At 38.3% G+C, this 16,418-nt stretch overlaps 1 protein-coding gene across 5 annotated transcripts in view; it reads right to left on the bottom strand.

Moving 5' to 3' along the window:
- shf (Src homology 2 domain containing F) overlaps nucleotides 1–16,418 on the bottom strand; it is a 100,153-nt gene that overhangs the window by 23,251 nt on the left and 60,484 nt on the right. For 3 of the 5 annotated variants that reach the window (XM_008405635.3, XM_008405634.3, XM_008405638.3), the window contains exon 3: nucleotides 11,051–11,269. In XM_008405635.3, the coding sequence (XP_008403857.1) occupies nucleotides 11,051–11,269 (219 nt within the window). Of the gene's footprint in view, nucleotides 1–10,093; nucleotides 10,196–11,050; nucleotides 11,270–16,418 lie in introns of all 5 variants that reach the window. The other 2 variants (XM_081605429.1, XM_008405637.3) reach the window with 1 other exon arrangement.

The following is a 16,418-nucleotide window of genomic DNA, read 5'->3' as shown; positions in this document are numbered from 1 at the left end:
ATAATGTAGGATAAAAGGCAACTCAATAGACTAGAGAACATGCAATACAATGGATTTGGGTTAAAAGTGCAAGACACAGATGATAGCATCAGACATTGTGTTATTATTCTGAATTTAGGCCTCCCTATTAAGATAAAGAGCAGTGTAGATAATATCTATCACTGTCAGGCACCACACACTAATCCATCCATGCACTGGGCACTACACAAGCTTTTGCCCCCAAGATAATGTATGCCTCATGTCTGGACAAAGCATTAGCAGGATGAATCGAGCACTCTCGTGGTAGCCCATCTGTTTCCAACGTAAGGCCACTTGTTAAATGGCTGAAAATACGGAATAAATGAGATGCCGGAGAAGATTTTTGTTTTCTTTCATCAAAGGATGTCTGCGTCAGAAACTTAGACTAATAAATACACACGTATTCCAGCAGCAAATTCTTTGCTCCTGGTTGGGTTATTTGATCTGTTATTACATGGTTGCCTCTCAACATGTATTTTTTTGATGACTCTCAACATGAGAAAATAAAGTATATTTTATAGAAGATCAAATATTGCCAATGATACTCCATTTTGGAAGCATGAGTATATCAAAATAAAGGATGTAAACTCAGTGATGCGCAATACAAAGAGGGAAAAAGTTACTTTTAACCATGTCACTTTTTTATGTATTTATTTAAAGAAGTGCCACTAATCAAATATTTAAAAGTTGAATTAATCACAAACTAGTTCACACATTTGTCAGTCCAGCAGCTCATGACTCAGAAATGTTATTAGGCCAATTGTTGGTGTTTGTGTAGCACTAATCTTGTAGCAGTGGAGCACTGGGCATTTTATCTGTGGTCTAAAAGTTGCAACATTCAAGCTGTGAAAATCTTCTTTCTTACTAAGGGTTCAAATTGTGTATTCTATTAATGTGAAATGTGAGGGAAGTGTGATTGAGCTAAAGCTGTATGTCTTATGCCATAAAAGCTAAGTCCATTAAGCTACTCCCCACATTGCACTATTCATCCATCCATCTGTTGGACTGTCTCCCAGAGCCAAATGTAAAAGAATGAAAGTATTTTCAATAAATTAGGATGGTGTGACATGGCACCCTGGTTAGAGGTCTAATCCCAATGTTCCAATCGTGTTGGTCTGTCTTTAGTGTTCAAAATAAATTAGCAAAGTAAACAAGAAAAAAATTAACTGAGATGAAGAGCTAAGAATTCTTCTTGAAGAAGTGGTGTAAAGAAAATTCTTAGTGCAAACTGAAGTAAAAAAGAGAGAGCCAAGAATGATGGTGGCTGCTTTTTCTGCCTTCAGTTTACGTTGGATATTCCAGATCCAACACAAAATGTTCCAGTTCCAAGTTTTAAAACCAGTGTGATTTGTTAACTTATATGCTCAATGACCAGGCTAACAACTATTAAAAAAAAAAAAAAAAAAAACTATTGCTACAACTCTGTTTTTAGACACATTTACGAAAATGTACTGAGAGTGTTTTTGTGTGAAAGATTTGATTATTTAACCAATCCTGTATTGGTTAGTTTTTTGTTCCTTTTTATTTTTTCATCAAATAACATAAAACTAAAGAAGTTCCAAGTACTTTTGTTTTAAAATGACAAGATATAGGTACCTGGTATGTACAAAGGTGGTGTTTCTAAAAAAATAAAATAAAAAATAGAGAACCCCTGGTGTAAAACCAATGTGAATGATTGATTTTACTGTACATCAGTTCAGTTCAGGTAGACCTTACTGTCTACCTGAACATTTAATATAATTTGGTACAGTGGTTGGTTTTCAGTACAAGTACAAACATGATGTTATAGATTTGTGTGTTTTCTGTTCTGCAAGAAAATGCACCAGTGTGGTTATCCTGAATATTATAATGAAAAGCAATATCTACAAGCTGATATTGCAGGGGAGGGGGAAACTGGAGAACATTCAATCTGACAAGCAATTAAATAGCTAGGCTGGTGGTGTCGCGGGGAAAATCTACCAATAGGTTGCTGGAGGAAAAGATCTTTTGCTGTTCATACTGGTGGGAAATGTGTGGGGTGGTGGTGCAATGGCAGCAGAAGGTCAGAAACTCCAAGACCTAATAAGACTCTCTCTAATTTGTGGTGAAGTAGGGGACTCTCTTGCTATGAGATTAAAAGCCCAATGCTCATTTCACGTTGCAGATTAGCGTGTAATTGTTTGGGGAGCCGAAGGCTGCCTGAACTCTGCAGCCTCACTGTGGGGACGAGGAGATGCAGTGGGCGAAAGTGGCTAAGACTGAATTGTTTGCACAGCTGAATAATTGCATTTAGTACTGTGAAAATTAATGAAATTGATTTAATGCAATTTTTTCCATTTAAATAAAAATCAGATTGCATCACCTTTTATATATTATTGAAAGTCTTAAGGCCTTCACTTGTTGAACATGCCTTACTGCAGGGTTCACAAGCGCATCCCTACATATTGAAGCTTTCTTTCAAAACAAAGGCAAATTAAAGTCTATGGTGCACTGACCTGTGTTAACTATTTACATGCAACGCTATTAAACCTGCTTTCTTAGATCCTGGCTGGTGCAGGTCTGTGAGTTTTTTTGGGTAAGACAAAATTAACCACAGTACGTATGAATCGTCGACGTCTCCTTAAAGAGTCTTACAAAATATTAATATCTCTAAAAGCCTGTTTCACATTTTGTCAAGCGACAACCACAAATGTCAATATATTTTATTGTGATCTTATGTAGCAGAACAACACAAACGTGTGTCTAACAGGTGTGCAACCACAACTGGTCTTTTCTCAGTTAAATCTAAGCATCCTGTTCTTTGACCATCTTTTTCCCCTTGTTTGCTGTGTACCCTACATGGCTGCGGCTTCCCGTCTTTCTTTCAATAATTGCTTTCTTCCTGCTCTTCCATCATGGACAGAATTGTGTTGTACAACACTAATAATTGCCTTGTCAACAAATTCTCACACCTGAGCTGTGGATCTCTGCAGCTCCCGACCTCTTGGCTGCTTAATGCTCTCCTTGGCAAATTTTAATATGTTCCATACGCTCTTCCATTTTTAGATGATGGATTGAATTGAACTATTGGATATGTGTTCCTTGGGAAATCTCACACAAACACTGACTCTAGTAACTGGGTAATTTCTGAAGGTAAAGGTTTGTAGTGACACACTTTTCAGGTTTTTATTTGTAAGAATAACAAAGCAAACATGCATTACTTTCCACTTAACAATTCCACATTATGTTCGTCTATAACATAAAATACCCCCAAAAATAGACTTCAGCTTGTGGCTATAACACGACACAATGTAACAAAACACAAGAGTCATAAATAGTTTTCTCTTTGTGATGAACTTTAGTTAATACTTGGGTAGAACAACTCATTATTGCTGTCTGGGCACATCTTTAGAGCTACCCTTCCCATCAGTTTTCCTCTGTGAAATACGAATAAATAATAAAAATTCAAATGAGTGCCTCCAAAGTTGGCATAAAAGCTTTGTGTTTGCCTTGCCATCTAATCTGGTTGCTTTGTGATCAATATGCCTCGTTCTCATCTACATAATCCCCGATCCACATTAGTAAATAACTCTTTCTACAGACAAAAGGGCCGAAGCAGATTATTGATTCTGAATCAACAAAGCACCTGTCATTCAAACTGAAAGCACAAAATTGGCAGCACATGAAATATTCGCCTCGTGAAATCTGTGGGAAGCTGTATGTGTCTTGCTTGTTTATTTATAATATTCAGCATAGTTAAAATTATAATTTTCAATATTAGCTACTTTCTCTCTTTTTCTTTCAGAAGAACAGCTATTTTTAATGCAAAGTATTTGTTTACCAGAGCCTTTCATTAGTTCATGACACTCCATCACTCTAAATAGTTCAGCTCCATAAATCATCAGCTCTGCTTGTTTCCACCAATGGCTTTCAGTCTAGTTCTGCTTAATTTAGTTGGCTAATTACATGCATATTCACAACAAGCTGGAAGATGGTAATATTTATGCCACACACTCTGAGCAGGGTAGCTCTGCAAACAAAACTCGGCTCTCCTGAAAACGTGTTTTTCCCATCTGCACCTAAATTATTACGGATAACAACAGTGTAATGCTCCAGGGAAACCGAAATGCCACCTCATAATTCTCTGCACACCGCATCCGTCACATTATACGGTCCCCCTCTATTTCACAGAGTAGATGGTGTGTTTGTATTAAAAAGAAAAAAGGCGCAGGCAAATAGGTGATAGAGATGAATGAACATCAAAGCTTTTACCCCCCAATCTTCCATGTAGAGAAGACAAAAGGTGGGTTACTGACAGCTGGCCAGCCGGAGCTTCCTTGTGGGTCAAGCTGGCGAAGCCTTGCCTGCTTCTGCGCTCCGTGAAGTACAGTTGCAGTGTTGTTGTGTGTGGCCAATGTGTGTGAGTGAAGATAAGACCAGTGGCAGCGGTCTGTTGAAGACGGCAGGACACATTTGAGGCTCATGAAAGAGGGCTGTCAGCAAGGTTATCAACAGGGTGTTGCAGCACAGGCCGCCAGGAGAAGCCAGAGCTGCGCTTTGACAGACACCGCTGAGGGAAACCGGAGCAGGCAAACAGAAACAGATCCACAGCAGCCACTAAAACAGCTGGCCGCACCTCTGCTGAAATGATTTGAAGCAGAACTGTAACTGAATCAATTATTTATTTTAGAACATTAAACTCAGGGTTTCAGATTTCTGGGTCGTTAACCTCGTAAAGGTTCATTAAAAAACCGTAAAACTTCTTTTTCCAAGACCTGTGATCTCCTGCAGGAAAATGTAAAGGACCCTGGACGACCAGATGAGGTATCAGTGGTGTTCAGTCCTACTTCTGTTGTTTTGAGGGTCAGATTTCCCAAGGCAAGGTTTCCTCATCTGTGGGTGGTTGACACTACATAACCCATAGATGCAAGGAGACCCTTTCTTTGTCTGACTTGCCCATTTCTTTTTAAACAACTGTTGCTTTACACGAAAACTACACTAAAAGATTGTGAATTAACAGAATAGATTTTAATGAAAAGGATGAACGTGTCCATCTGTAATCAGAAGAGATTTTATCACATGGTTATTGGGTGGATTAGTTTGATGGAGTCTTCCTTTGCAACATGCAGTCAGGCTGCTCTCACAGCAGATCTACAACGTTCTGAACTTGCCAAGGTCAGCATTATATCTGTTCCTATTGTAGAATGAAAAGGACCCCAATCAGCTGTACACAGGTTAAGGTGTTGTTTCAAATAGTCCTATGAGGTCAAATCCTCTGTTTTTAGAGTCTTTGCATTTGTTTTGACTAACTGATGTTCTTCTGTCGCATACAAAGAACTCAAACTGGGACTGGGGCTGTTTTCCATTCTTCTATCATCCAATATCTGAGCTTTTCTGTCTATCTTACTCTTTCCTTTCTCCAGTCCAGCCTGACCTGAATCTTCTTCTCAATGGTTCTGTTAGAGGTGTCCTTGCATGCTTGATGCTGATTTTGGTGTATTGATATATGTATTGTTCCCGATATTGAAAAGAATTCTAGATCAGGTGACAATGTGCCTGATCTATGAGGGCAGATCTATTCAGTATAATTCTATGCTTTGTGCACTGAGCGACGTCATGCTTTAATGTTTAATTTACCTTATATTTAGAGTTCCTAATTGCTCTTTCTGAACCATTTGAAAAAAGATTTGTTGCAGCTTGTATTTTACATATTTGACCAAAGTAGTCAATCTATTACTTTTGTCAGTTTCAATTTCTTTATTATTTATTTTGTATTAGCTGTTATGATCCTAATTGCATTGAATGGATACATTAAAGTTGTGCTGTTTTTACATGTTTGACTGAGATTCTGACGCTACTGTTGTATTTAAGTTTGCTGTGCAGTGCAGCATTATGAAATAAATTTATAATTCCATACATTTATTTCTGTGTTAAAAAAAGAGACACTAAAGTTAATTAATCACTATGTTTTTCTATCGGATCGATCATTTCTAAGCCTCAGATATCTATTTTGGTTTTGGATGTGAAAAAAATGGATCAGTCAAAAATCCCAGTTTGGCAGATCAAATTTAGTGCAGCTGCCGGTTGAGGACCACTGAGTCATTGTTTACACACTCTCAGATATTTGTCCTCTTACACAGATGGGCACCAGGACCTCCCACTCCTCACTAGAGCCAATTTGTGACGCTCTCTGATTAATTGAATGAGATTTTATCCTATTTTTGGAATTTCTTCCATCGAAAAGGTTAGTAAATACATTTTAGCTGACTGTAAAATAGATTTTTTTATTGCATACATTAGTTTCTTTTGGGGGTTTATTGTGATACCAAACTTTGGAGCATTAGTGTAGATGGTGAAATTCTGCTGGGTATCCATACACTTCATCTCCAGACTCATCCATCACCCTCTGAGCTGCCAGGAGGAAGGCAGGAAGGGGTTGAGGCGAGTGCGTGTTTTCAGAGGCACACGACTGAGGATGAGTGATTAACCAAACTCCAAGTACACAGCCTCCCAACACCCTAACAAGGCAGGAAATTTACATTCCATTGCATACCTGTCAGGAGATAGTCCAGTAGTGAATAATAACAGCAGACCAAGTGTCGTGAAGAGGCGAGTACGCGAGTGAAAGGTACGAAAAAAGGGCTGCCGCGTGGTGCATTACTCTGCTTCTCTTCTTCTGCTGCTGATAAAGATAAATAGTCTCTGAAAGTGATTGTGCTGCTGTGTTATGCCATAGAGGCAGACTGCAGGTAGGGGTTTGTTGTTTCACACCCAACTTCAAAAGTGATTTTAAGGCTGCAAATGTTGATTAATCACCACTATTTTTTCAAAGAAGTTTTTGTTTTCATCAAGTTTATTAGCATATAAACTGCAAATGTTTGCACGCTTCTGAAACAAGAGGGCTGAACATTAATCACTGACAGAGTAACGTCATGAAGGGCTTCAGCAACAACAGACATATTACTACAGAAAGTTTCCCTTCCAGCTCCCTAAAAGTACACAAGTCTTACTCTAAAATAATAATAATTGATTTTGGACAACGCTTTGCAAAAAAATGGAGATTTTGAATTGACCACCAAATACTCATCGGTGAATCTTTAACATAAATTATAGTCAGGCTGTTAATTGTTTTAATCATTGCTAAAAACTTCTTGTTACACAAGCCCCCAAAAATGTCTAGTAGTATACAGTAAATATTAAAATGCTTCTATGAAAACCAAAAGACCAGGAAATCAAGAAAAAAGGATCACCAGAAACCAGATAAAAATCAGTGGAAGATCACTGTCCTAGTAATCTGGAGGTCCTCTAATCACAGCGGAAGTGACCATCCTACTCAAGAAATGATAATGGGCATTGCACTATCCAACTGCAATCAAGCTCCCAAACAGTTATAAAGTGATTGATACACTGATGCATCTGAGATCTGTCACAGTTCAAGTATTCTCTGCATATCAACCTAAAACATAAAACTTTTTTTGCCACCAAATTGGAGAGAAGAAAAAATGCTTAAAAATCACGAGAATAAACCATGTTGAAGACTGCAATATTTTCCTTTGATCCATTTTTTTAGCAACAGCTCACAATGCTGAGACAAGTAAGAACAAGTACCAAACAATTATGGAGTTGTAAGAGTAATAGAATGTGGCTTTCTGCAAGCAAAGGTGGGTTAAACATGTCAATGCTTTCCTCTAAAGAGCAAAGCAAAGTTGTTATTGGAACAAATTTCTCTGGCATTTTTTTTAAACTTCTTCCTGGCTTTTGATACACTGATATTTCTGCCATAGGATCTGTCATTTTAATATAGTACATTTAAGCTACTTTACATCATCATGTAAAAATTGAAGGGTTTATGTGCTCTTCTACTAACAGAAACCAGTTGACAGATTGGCACAGCCTAGAAATTCCTATACCTGCATTATTTCAGATCCCTGAAAATGCAAGTGTCAGAAGACTATGAAGTTAAGAGAAATAAAGTAGGTGGAACAGGTTCCCAGAAGCACATTTCTATACCACAGAGCTCAACGGAATAACATCAGAGTTAGGCTGGTTGCAGAGATCAGACACACACCAGCTTACACCTCAAAAGGTAGGAGCGTTTATGTAAGCCTCTTGATGTCTAGATCCAAGGCTGGTCTATGCTGACACCTGAGAAAGCAAACAAGTTGGTTTGGCAAAGCTTGTGTCTAAGATGCCTCTGTTTTTCAAACTAATTTTTTTGTGTCTGACTGCAGGACCTCTGTATGAACCAGTGCAATAATCAAAGCAGACCTGCATTCCTCTTTAAAGAGACAACTTAACTACCAACGTATTTCATTCCAAGCCAACCATCTGAAATTCCATTGGAACTAAATAAATCATCATCAAAACAGGGGGTTGTGTTTCTGAAGGGAGAGCTGAAACAGGAATGTGTTAGTGAGCAGAACCCTAAACAATCTCGTCTGAGTACCACTTCACAGAAAAATATTGAGGGGGAGAAAGTATGGGATTAACTTTTAATCTCAGGCAGAGACAGAGCAATGTGGGGGCATCAAAGAAGCAAACAAAAGACGAGCAAAACTTTGAGTGTGACAGACGAATAGATGGTTACATGGCAATTTTTTCAGGTCAGAAAGACTTACAGGAAAATAAAAAAGTCTGTTGTCGACTGTTTACTAAAAATCTTCAAACCAGCTAAGATTTTTCTAAATATTATGATGTTTTGCTGTGTTTTCGGGCTGAGCGAGTTCACAAGTGGTACCATCTTTACGTACTGTGGCTGTTACAGACCGGTACTCTCATCATGCGCTAAACACTCCCCTTACTCTGTTCTTCTTCCTCCACAAATGAGATTCACGACTTAGCTTGTTTATCAAACTTAAGTAGAATTCAAACATATTATGACATAGTGACAATATGTTTTTTATATGTAAAAAACATTATGTCCATAGAATTTATGTACATGTTTTCCTGATCATCAGGGGATGAGGAAGAAAGTGCACCCCTGCAGAGAGGTTTTTATAACTTCATCCAGGTCGAATTAACCTTGAAACACTGTTAAACATGATGAGGAGAAATTATTTCAGAATTATGTTGCGAATATGGAAATACTGACGACACATGCAGGCTCATTGAGCCCCCCTGACCAGGTGTGAATGAGAATGTCTGAAGGATTTGGTTTTAATAATAAATATGGTATGTTGTGACGCATGGTAAGTATGTCACCCAATCTTTCAAGTAGTGAATGTCTTAAGCACAAATGTTGGAAAATTACAAAAACACTATTGCATATTCTTGAAGAGAGTGTTTAAGTAATTAGTAGTTGTAAAAATAAAGTATTTCTTGATTAATGAATCACGTCAATGTCTTTCAAGTCTGGAATATAAATTTAACAAATCATTTTCGCATTACATAGAGAAAACCCAATTATTTTTAAACAAAAGCTGATTGATACAACAATTTAATAAATTAGAATAGTTTTTTTCATTTTGTAAATGGCAAAGATGACGTTCAATGTGTGTTGTTTTTAATCTTCAGACATAACAGCCAGAATACATTTTGTTTCTGTGTATTCTGAATCATCATTCTGAGCTTGTGTGGCCAGTCAGCTGTAGAAAGGAAACAATATGCTGTGCTTTCTGTACCTGCAGCGCTACAGTAGAGCATGTCAGTGTTCCGTTAACTGCAGTGTTAATTGTTTTCTTTCGGCTGTGCTCCTGTAGCTGCAGAAGAGTTTCAGCCTGAACACCCATCACCCCACCACCTCTTCTTCTGAGCACCAGCAAATGTTAATTGCACTTGCTACACTTGTGTCTGTAAAGGGCTAATTTGAAGGATTTTTTCCCAACCATTTGCCTTTTTGAGTCCACTTCAAACCCCATGCAGCATCCTGATAATGTCATCCGAATTAGGCCACATTTTACATCATTGATTATTGTGGGTCGATTTCGATAAAATGGCATTTTAAACCCAAACAGGGATGAAAACGTGACTAATTAACCTTCTACAAAGACGGCTTTTGGTGGGGAGACTTAACAGCAATCCTAGTAAGATCTTAAGGATCCCCAAGGCATTAGTGTCTAAAAAGAACATTCTTTATAAACAGAAAGAAAGACACTTCTCAGTCCATTTCCAGTGGTACCTGTGAGGGATTTAGAAGAAGTGGAGTCCTTTCTTCCAGGGGGATCTGATGCAGTTCCACTTACAGAGCCCTCGTAGCTAATGCAGTCATAACAAAGCAGAGCTGTTCGAGAATAAAAAAAAAAAAGAAAAAAATACGTATAAAGAGAAAATGGGTGATAAAAAAATATTCAAGGTAGCAGATTTTTTTTCTCTAACTCGAGTTCAATAGTTTTTTGTAATTTGAAGTATATATATATATATATATATATATATATATATATATATATATATATATATATATATATATATATATATATATATATATATATATATATATATATGTCTTCCAAAGGCACGGTCTTTAAAGGAACAGCCCTGTTTGATGTTATGGCTGTGTTAGCCATGCTCAAGCTCTCAGACTACAGTCACTACCTGCACCTACATGCATCTGCAAACCGACCAGCCCCCTCCCTGAGCAGCTTAGGTATCAACTCAGTTTGAAATGGAAGGCGATGGATCAAAACAGCAAACATTAGCCCGAACACCTGCAAAATGAATCTAGCAGGAAAGGAAAAAAAAACATAAAAGAAGTATAATCTAAGAGGCTAAAGCAGCAGCAGCACCATCAGAACCATCAGAACCTGGCAGAAGCCCATCACAAAATTGGTCGGAGCTGGAAAAGCAAAAGTCGAGTTAGTAAAGCAGAAGAGAATTGAGTCATACATTTGACCTATTTATAAAGAAATATCTGCAAAATAAACAGAGATGAACTGTAAGAGGTACAGTCTTAAGTTCAGAAAGGAAAAGCAACACTGCTCAAGAAACAGAACAGAATTTAGAACTGAGCTGAAGTTTAAGTTAGGACCAAAGGAGCACATGCATCCCTCTACTGACAGAAGTACACCACAGCCAGTTTCAACTGCACCTACTGTTTAATATTTGCCATAAATGGGAACAGTAAAGTTCAGGCTTATACCTGCAAAGGCTTTGGAAATCCTCTCCTTCTTCCACTCCCACGGCTGGTCGTACTCTTCCGGGGGCCGCTCGTCATCCTGGGGGAGTCGGCTCTCCCTGGGGCAGCGCACGCGCTCGGGGTCGGAGTCACCGCCGTTTTCCGTCGGCTCATATGGCGTGTCGTAAAGGGGCAGCTGCCTGAGAGACCCATCCTTAGAGCATCGACCGCCAGATCTGATCTCTGCAATCAGAAGAAAATTTCCATCATTACTGAGAAGTTTCCTTTAAACAAAGTTTCAAGATAAAGTTAACAAGTTTCAATGCATGTACTATTACACCAAATAAGAAAAGATGAATGCACGGAAGAGGACAAAGTCCCAATGAGCAAGCTGTTTCAGAACCAAACAAAAATATGCTGTATTTATAAAAAAACTTATGCTTTCACCTACACTTTTTTTCAGTCAATACTTTGTGTTCTTGCCAATGACAGGTACCTAAATATTGTTCATCTAATGTTTTTTTTCCCTTTTTCTTTTCAAATTTTGTTTAGTTTATTGCTTTTCAGCTTTTTTTTTCATGTTATGGAACGGTTAAAAATGAGACAAGAAAAAAGCTAAATAAATAAATATGCTAAAATAACTCAATGTGACACACTAATATCTTCATGTTAGTCAAATTGCAGCCAAAACATAACTTTTCCAGTTATTGCAATATTTAATGCAGGAGGTTCTAATGCTCTCAGGTGCACATAAATATACTCTAAATATACTCGCAGCTCCATCCAGTGTTATTACCACCTCCAGGGAGAGATGTTTATGAAAGTCTTGGAATAAATTATGCCACTCTTTACTGCAATTCTCAAACAGCAAACTTTAAACATTTTATCCTTCCTCCATCAGCATATACATAAATAAACTTCAGCTGCTTTAAGAAGATATGCGTGGAGAAGTTTGAAACAGGTTTAGGTTCTGAAGCAAAATTATAAGATCTGAATAATTATAATAATTATACTGATAAATATTTAGTAGAAGGTTATCTGGTCAGATGAAAAAAGTAGAACATTTGTCTATTACCCTTGTTGAAACATGATGTTGGCAGCATCATGCTGTGGGGTGCTTTTTGAAAAAGAAAGTACCGTATTTTCCGCACTATAAGGCGCACCGGATTATAAGGCGCATAGAATAGACACAACGGGATGTGATTTGTTCCGTTCTCTACAAATGTGTATGTATATAAGGCACACCGGATTATAAGGCGCACTGTCAACTTTTGAGGAAATTGAAGGTTTTTAGGTGCGCCTTATAGTGCGGAAAATACAGTAGGAATGCAAAGATGGAGCAAAATATAGGGTAATCATAAAAGAAAACTTGGTAGAGGCTTCACAAGATTTGAAGCTGCAGACAAAGTGCACCTTCTAGGAGGACTACAATCCCAAATGTACACTATGAACTGGACTGGGAACATTTAGATACAATCATAATCCAAGGTTTAAAATAAAAATTTGAGGGAAGATTTAAAAATTTATGTTCAAGCTTGAGATATGCAAACGCATGGCACAGTGCTGTGTTTAAATGTAAAAACCAAACAATTGAGGTTTGTGGTTCTATATGAAAAACTGAAAAAATGTTTAAGGCAAAAATAATCTCTGCAACATGCTATGTACAAGCCAAAGAAAAACAAAAGCCAAAATTTCTCTCATAATAATTCCACCTCTCCACTGGAAAATGAAAAACATTTTTAATTTTGGCCCAGCACTTTCCAGAGCAACCTCCCAGAGGGATCAATTTGTGCTAAATCGGAGATTTAGAGGGAAGCTGAAATTTGAGGGCAAGTGAAAAAATAGACACAAAAATAGCTGCTGTGTCAACATGAGATTTTTTATCTACAATGAGGGTTGTGCGAAAACGTGCACATAACTGCTTTTTCATTTTTTGTAATCTTCACACAATAATATGTTTTAAACCTAGATTTTCAAAACACAAATCAGTTTCCAGATCTCCATCTTATCTGTAGTTATGCCTCTTGGAGTGTCCTTTATTTAAACTGCAAATGTGTAAAATTATCAGAAAGATACAGTTCCCTGAAAGGATGTGTGGGCTGCTGAACTGTCTGAGATATTTACTTTCATGCAGCAGATATGCTTATCTCAGACACCTCAAAGAAGGTGTAAAAGTGCTTCCCTGAGAAACGGAAAGCAGCTTTTCAAAAACACTTAAATATAACTTTTTTCATGTAAATAATAAAAGCAAAAGCAAGATCATGATTCAACCTTGAGTCTATACTTTCCTTTTTTATTTACGTTGTAAATCTACTTAACTGCATCAAACCAAAACTAAGACGCATGCCCAGCCCCTTTCCTTCTCCATGCAAGCAGGTAAAAAAGACCTGACTGCTAATGAAGCCTCGTGCCCTTGAGAGCCCCCCCGCTTCCCTCTCCAGTCTTCCTCTACTCACATAAAGTTGTTAGGAGGCGGCACCCTTTCTCCAAGGCCATATGAAGCTGTTAGAGACCAGCACAATCATAGCGCAAGGCAATGTGAAAAGAATGAAATATTATGCCACACTACTGCATAATTGCCTTTTAGCCCAAGGGAGCTCTTGCGGAAAAATGAGCAATGCGTTGAGCCTAATGGAGCTAGCCGCTACTGGTGATGGTGGTGGCTGCGGTGAGGCAAAACGAGGCGAGGCTCATTGCACAATGTAAGCCAGACAAACCTGCAGTCTTTGATGTAAACAGTAAAAATACAGTTACAAAAAATTGGGTGAAAAAGTCATTTTCATAATTTAATTAAAAAGGTGAAACACAGACATTTTACACAGAGCGAAGAAGTAAGTGTTCATTTCTGCCAATTGTAACGATTATGAATAATGAGAAAACAAAGCTTCTCAGAAAATTTAAGCGTTCCATTACACCAAGAAAATGTATTTTCCAATGTAGAAATATCCACTTACTGAAAAGTATGTCCATGTGCTGTGCAAAATACTTATGTAGGATTATTAAATCAGCTAAAGGTACTTTTGGATGTGAGGTCAGGAGCCAAATCCTGCAAAAAAAGTAAAACCAGGATCTCCATAGAGCTCGTCCGCCGAGCGGAGCATGGAGTGCTCTGGTAGACATCTGTACTGACTTTGAAATTTATAAAACACTTTGGGTCAACATCAGGAAATGATGTGGCTCCAAAGATTTTTACTGACTGTGGAAGCCTCTCACTGTACCTTAAACAACTTAAATTGCGTACCTCTTTACTGTTTCCTGAAGTGTAGAAGCTCTTGAAATATAGTCTGGCGTTGCTCATTGCCTTGAAAATCTACCTAAAACTATTAAATGGAGTTTGCTTTACATTTCTCTGAAATATATACTAATTTCCAACAATACCTTTTCCTTCCACTCAATTTTCCATTAATAAGTTTTGATACAGATCCTGATAATAGCCACCTGCAAGTGCAAAACGCAATTATAGCTTACACTCAAATGGAGAATAGCAACAACAGAACATTTATATATTTAAAGGAAAATGAAAGTAAGCACGTGTGTAGTGGATCCATATATGGTAACTGAGTTTCAGTTTGTGAATTGAATGACTAAAGTAAATATTGCTTATGTCATTTTTAGATTTTATTTAGCTTGCAAGGAAACTGATATCTCTAGAAGAGAGTAAAAGAAGTAAACGGAAAAAATAAAAAGTTTTACTATTGATGTGATGAGTGATTACTGCTGGGGCGAGTCTTTCTCTGTAGTTATGTACGATTTGATGAAATGCCGCAGTGAACTGGCTCTAATCAAGAACTTTTTGTTTCGAGATAGCCGCCCTCTTGACCCCGTTTCCCTTCTACATCCAGTCCTTCCCTCCTCCTGTCATTTTCTGTCTATCTCCTGGGCGGGGACGCATCTGTCCAGGGAAATTATGGTGATTGACATGACCGTGGGGTTGCATGTTGGAACACAGCTGCAGTCTGTCTTCTGTCTTAGGTTTCTATCCTCTGTTGGGGATCAGAGGTCAGGCTGCCACGCCCCCTTCCTCGCTGCTCCTCCTACCTTTCCTCTCCCCGGATGTCCTGAAGTTCCTTTCCAGATGCTGCGATTCCCCTCTCTTTTTATAACCTCTCACATCTCCTCTATTCATAGCTTACAGCAGCACGACAAGTCTGATTTATTTCCTTATTGTCACTCATGCACTGTATATATAACATGCACTTATGAGAGAATAAGAAACACCAGGGTCAATCATTATTTAAAATAACAGGTTGTTGCTTAAAGTATTTTAAGAAGCAATTAAATTTTAGATAAAGTTCATATTTTTCCTGCAGTTATCCTGATTTAGTTCAGAACATTTTAGATGAAGCTGGTATTCTACCTTTTAGGAAGGAGGGATCAGAGTTTATTATAACTGCAGAGCATGGACAGGCAGGGATCTCTGGATTAAATCAAGCAACATTACCAGCAACCAACCTGGCAGCAGCATCCTGCTGCACACAAAGAGCTGACCAGACCTCGGGGTCTTCATCGGCCAGACCACTCTTATCTCGATTGTCCTTGTTTTCTAACAAACTGATTGCGTTTGCAAGAAAGAGGAAAACAACTGGATAAATGCTCTTTGATTGTACGGCCGACGCTTCTGACATGTGAAGAGAAAATCCGTTTATCTGCCGTTGGACTTCACTGCCGCCCACCTGCACCCGCCGAAATGGAAAGAACCGGCTTTCAGAGGCGTGGGGAATATCTGGGTTTGATTGAGGGCATCTCTTGCGTGCGGTAAAGGATTAAATGTAATTGACTTCACACACCTGGAATACAATGGGCAAAAATCACTTAGACTTTGAAGGACTTTCCCTCGTGCTTCACCCACTGAGTTTTTCTTTGGAAAATGTTATCTTTTCAGGAAGGTAAAACATTAATGAGGTTAACAGAAAAACAGAGAAAAGCTAGACTTCATTCACTCTACATCGCCTTCAAATGCGTAAATGTTGCATGTCTGCTGCTGAAACAATATGGTCAATGTGAAAGAGTTACGTCTAAGTATGTGGATCTACGTGAAAAAGTCTGCCCGTGAAGAAAAAGCAGTGACATGACATTGAGATTTTGCTGGAGTTTTGAGTGAACAGAGTTGATCTTGAGATGGAAGCAGGGACTTTTTTTCCTTTTTTTTTTCTGCTTGATCAGCGGTCGTCCACAAATACTGAGTGTCAGTTAGAGAGTGGGCTGACAAGCAAAGGTGCTTGCTTCTTGACCCGTGGCGGCCTTACTGCAAAGTGTCATTCAGCTTGGTGAGTAAAGCTGAAAGATGCTCTTGTCTTGAGCTTTTCATACAAAAAAGTCCCTCAGTGTTTGTGTTCAAATGTTGCTCTCATTTTTACACCTCTTTGTGTTTTAAGGGATTAGAAGACAGACA

Source organism: Poecilia reticulata, chromosome 3, assembly GCF_904066995.2.
Source record: "Poecilia reticulata chromosome 3, P_reticulata-male-v2, whole genome shotgun sequence".
NCBI lineage: Eukaryota > Metazoa > Chordata > Actinopteri > Cyprinodontiformes > Poeciliidae > Poecilia > Poecilia reticulata.
The sequence above is the reverse complement of the archived record's forward strand: the minus strand, read 5'-3'. Positions and strand labels throughout refer to the sequence as shown.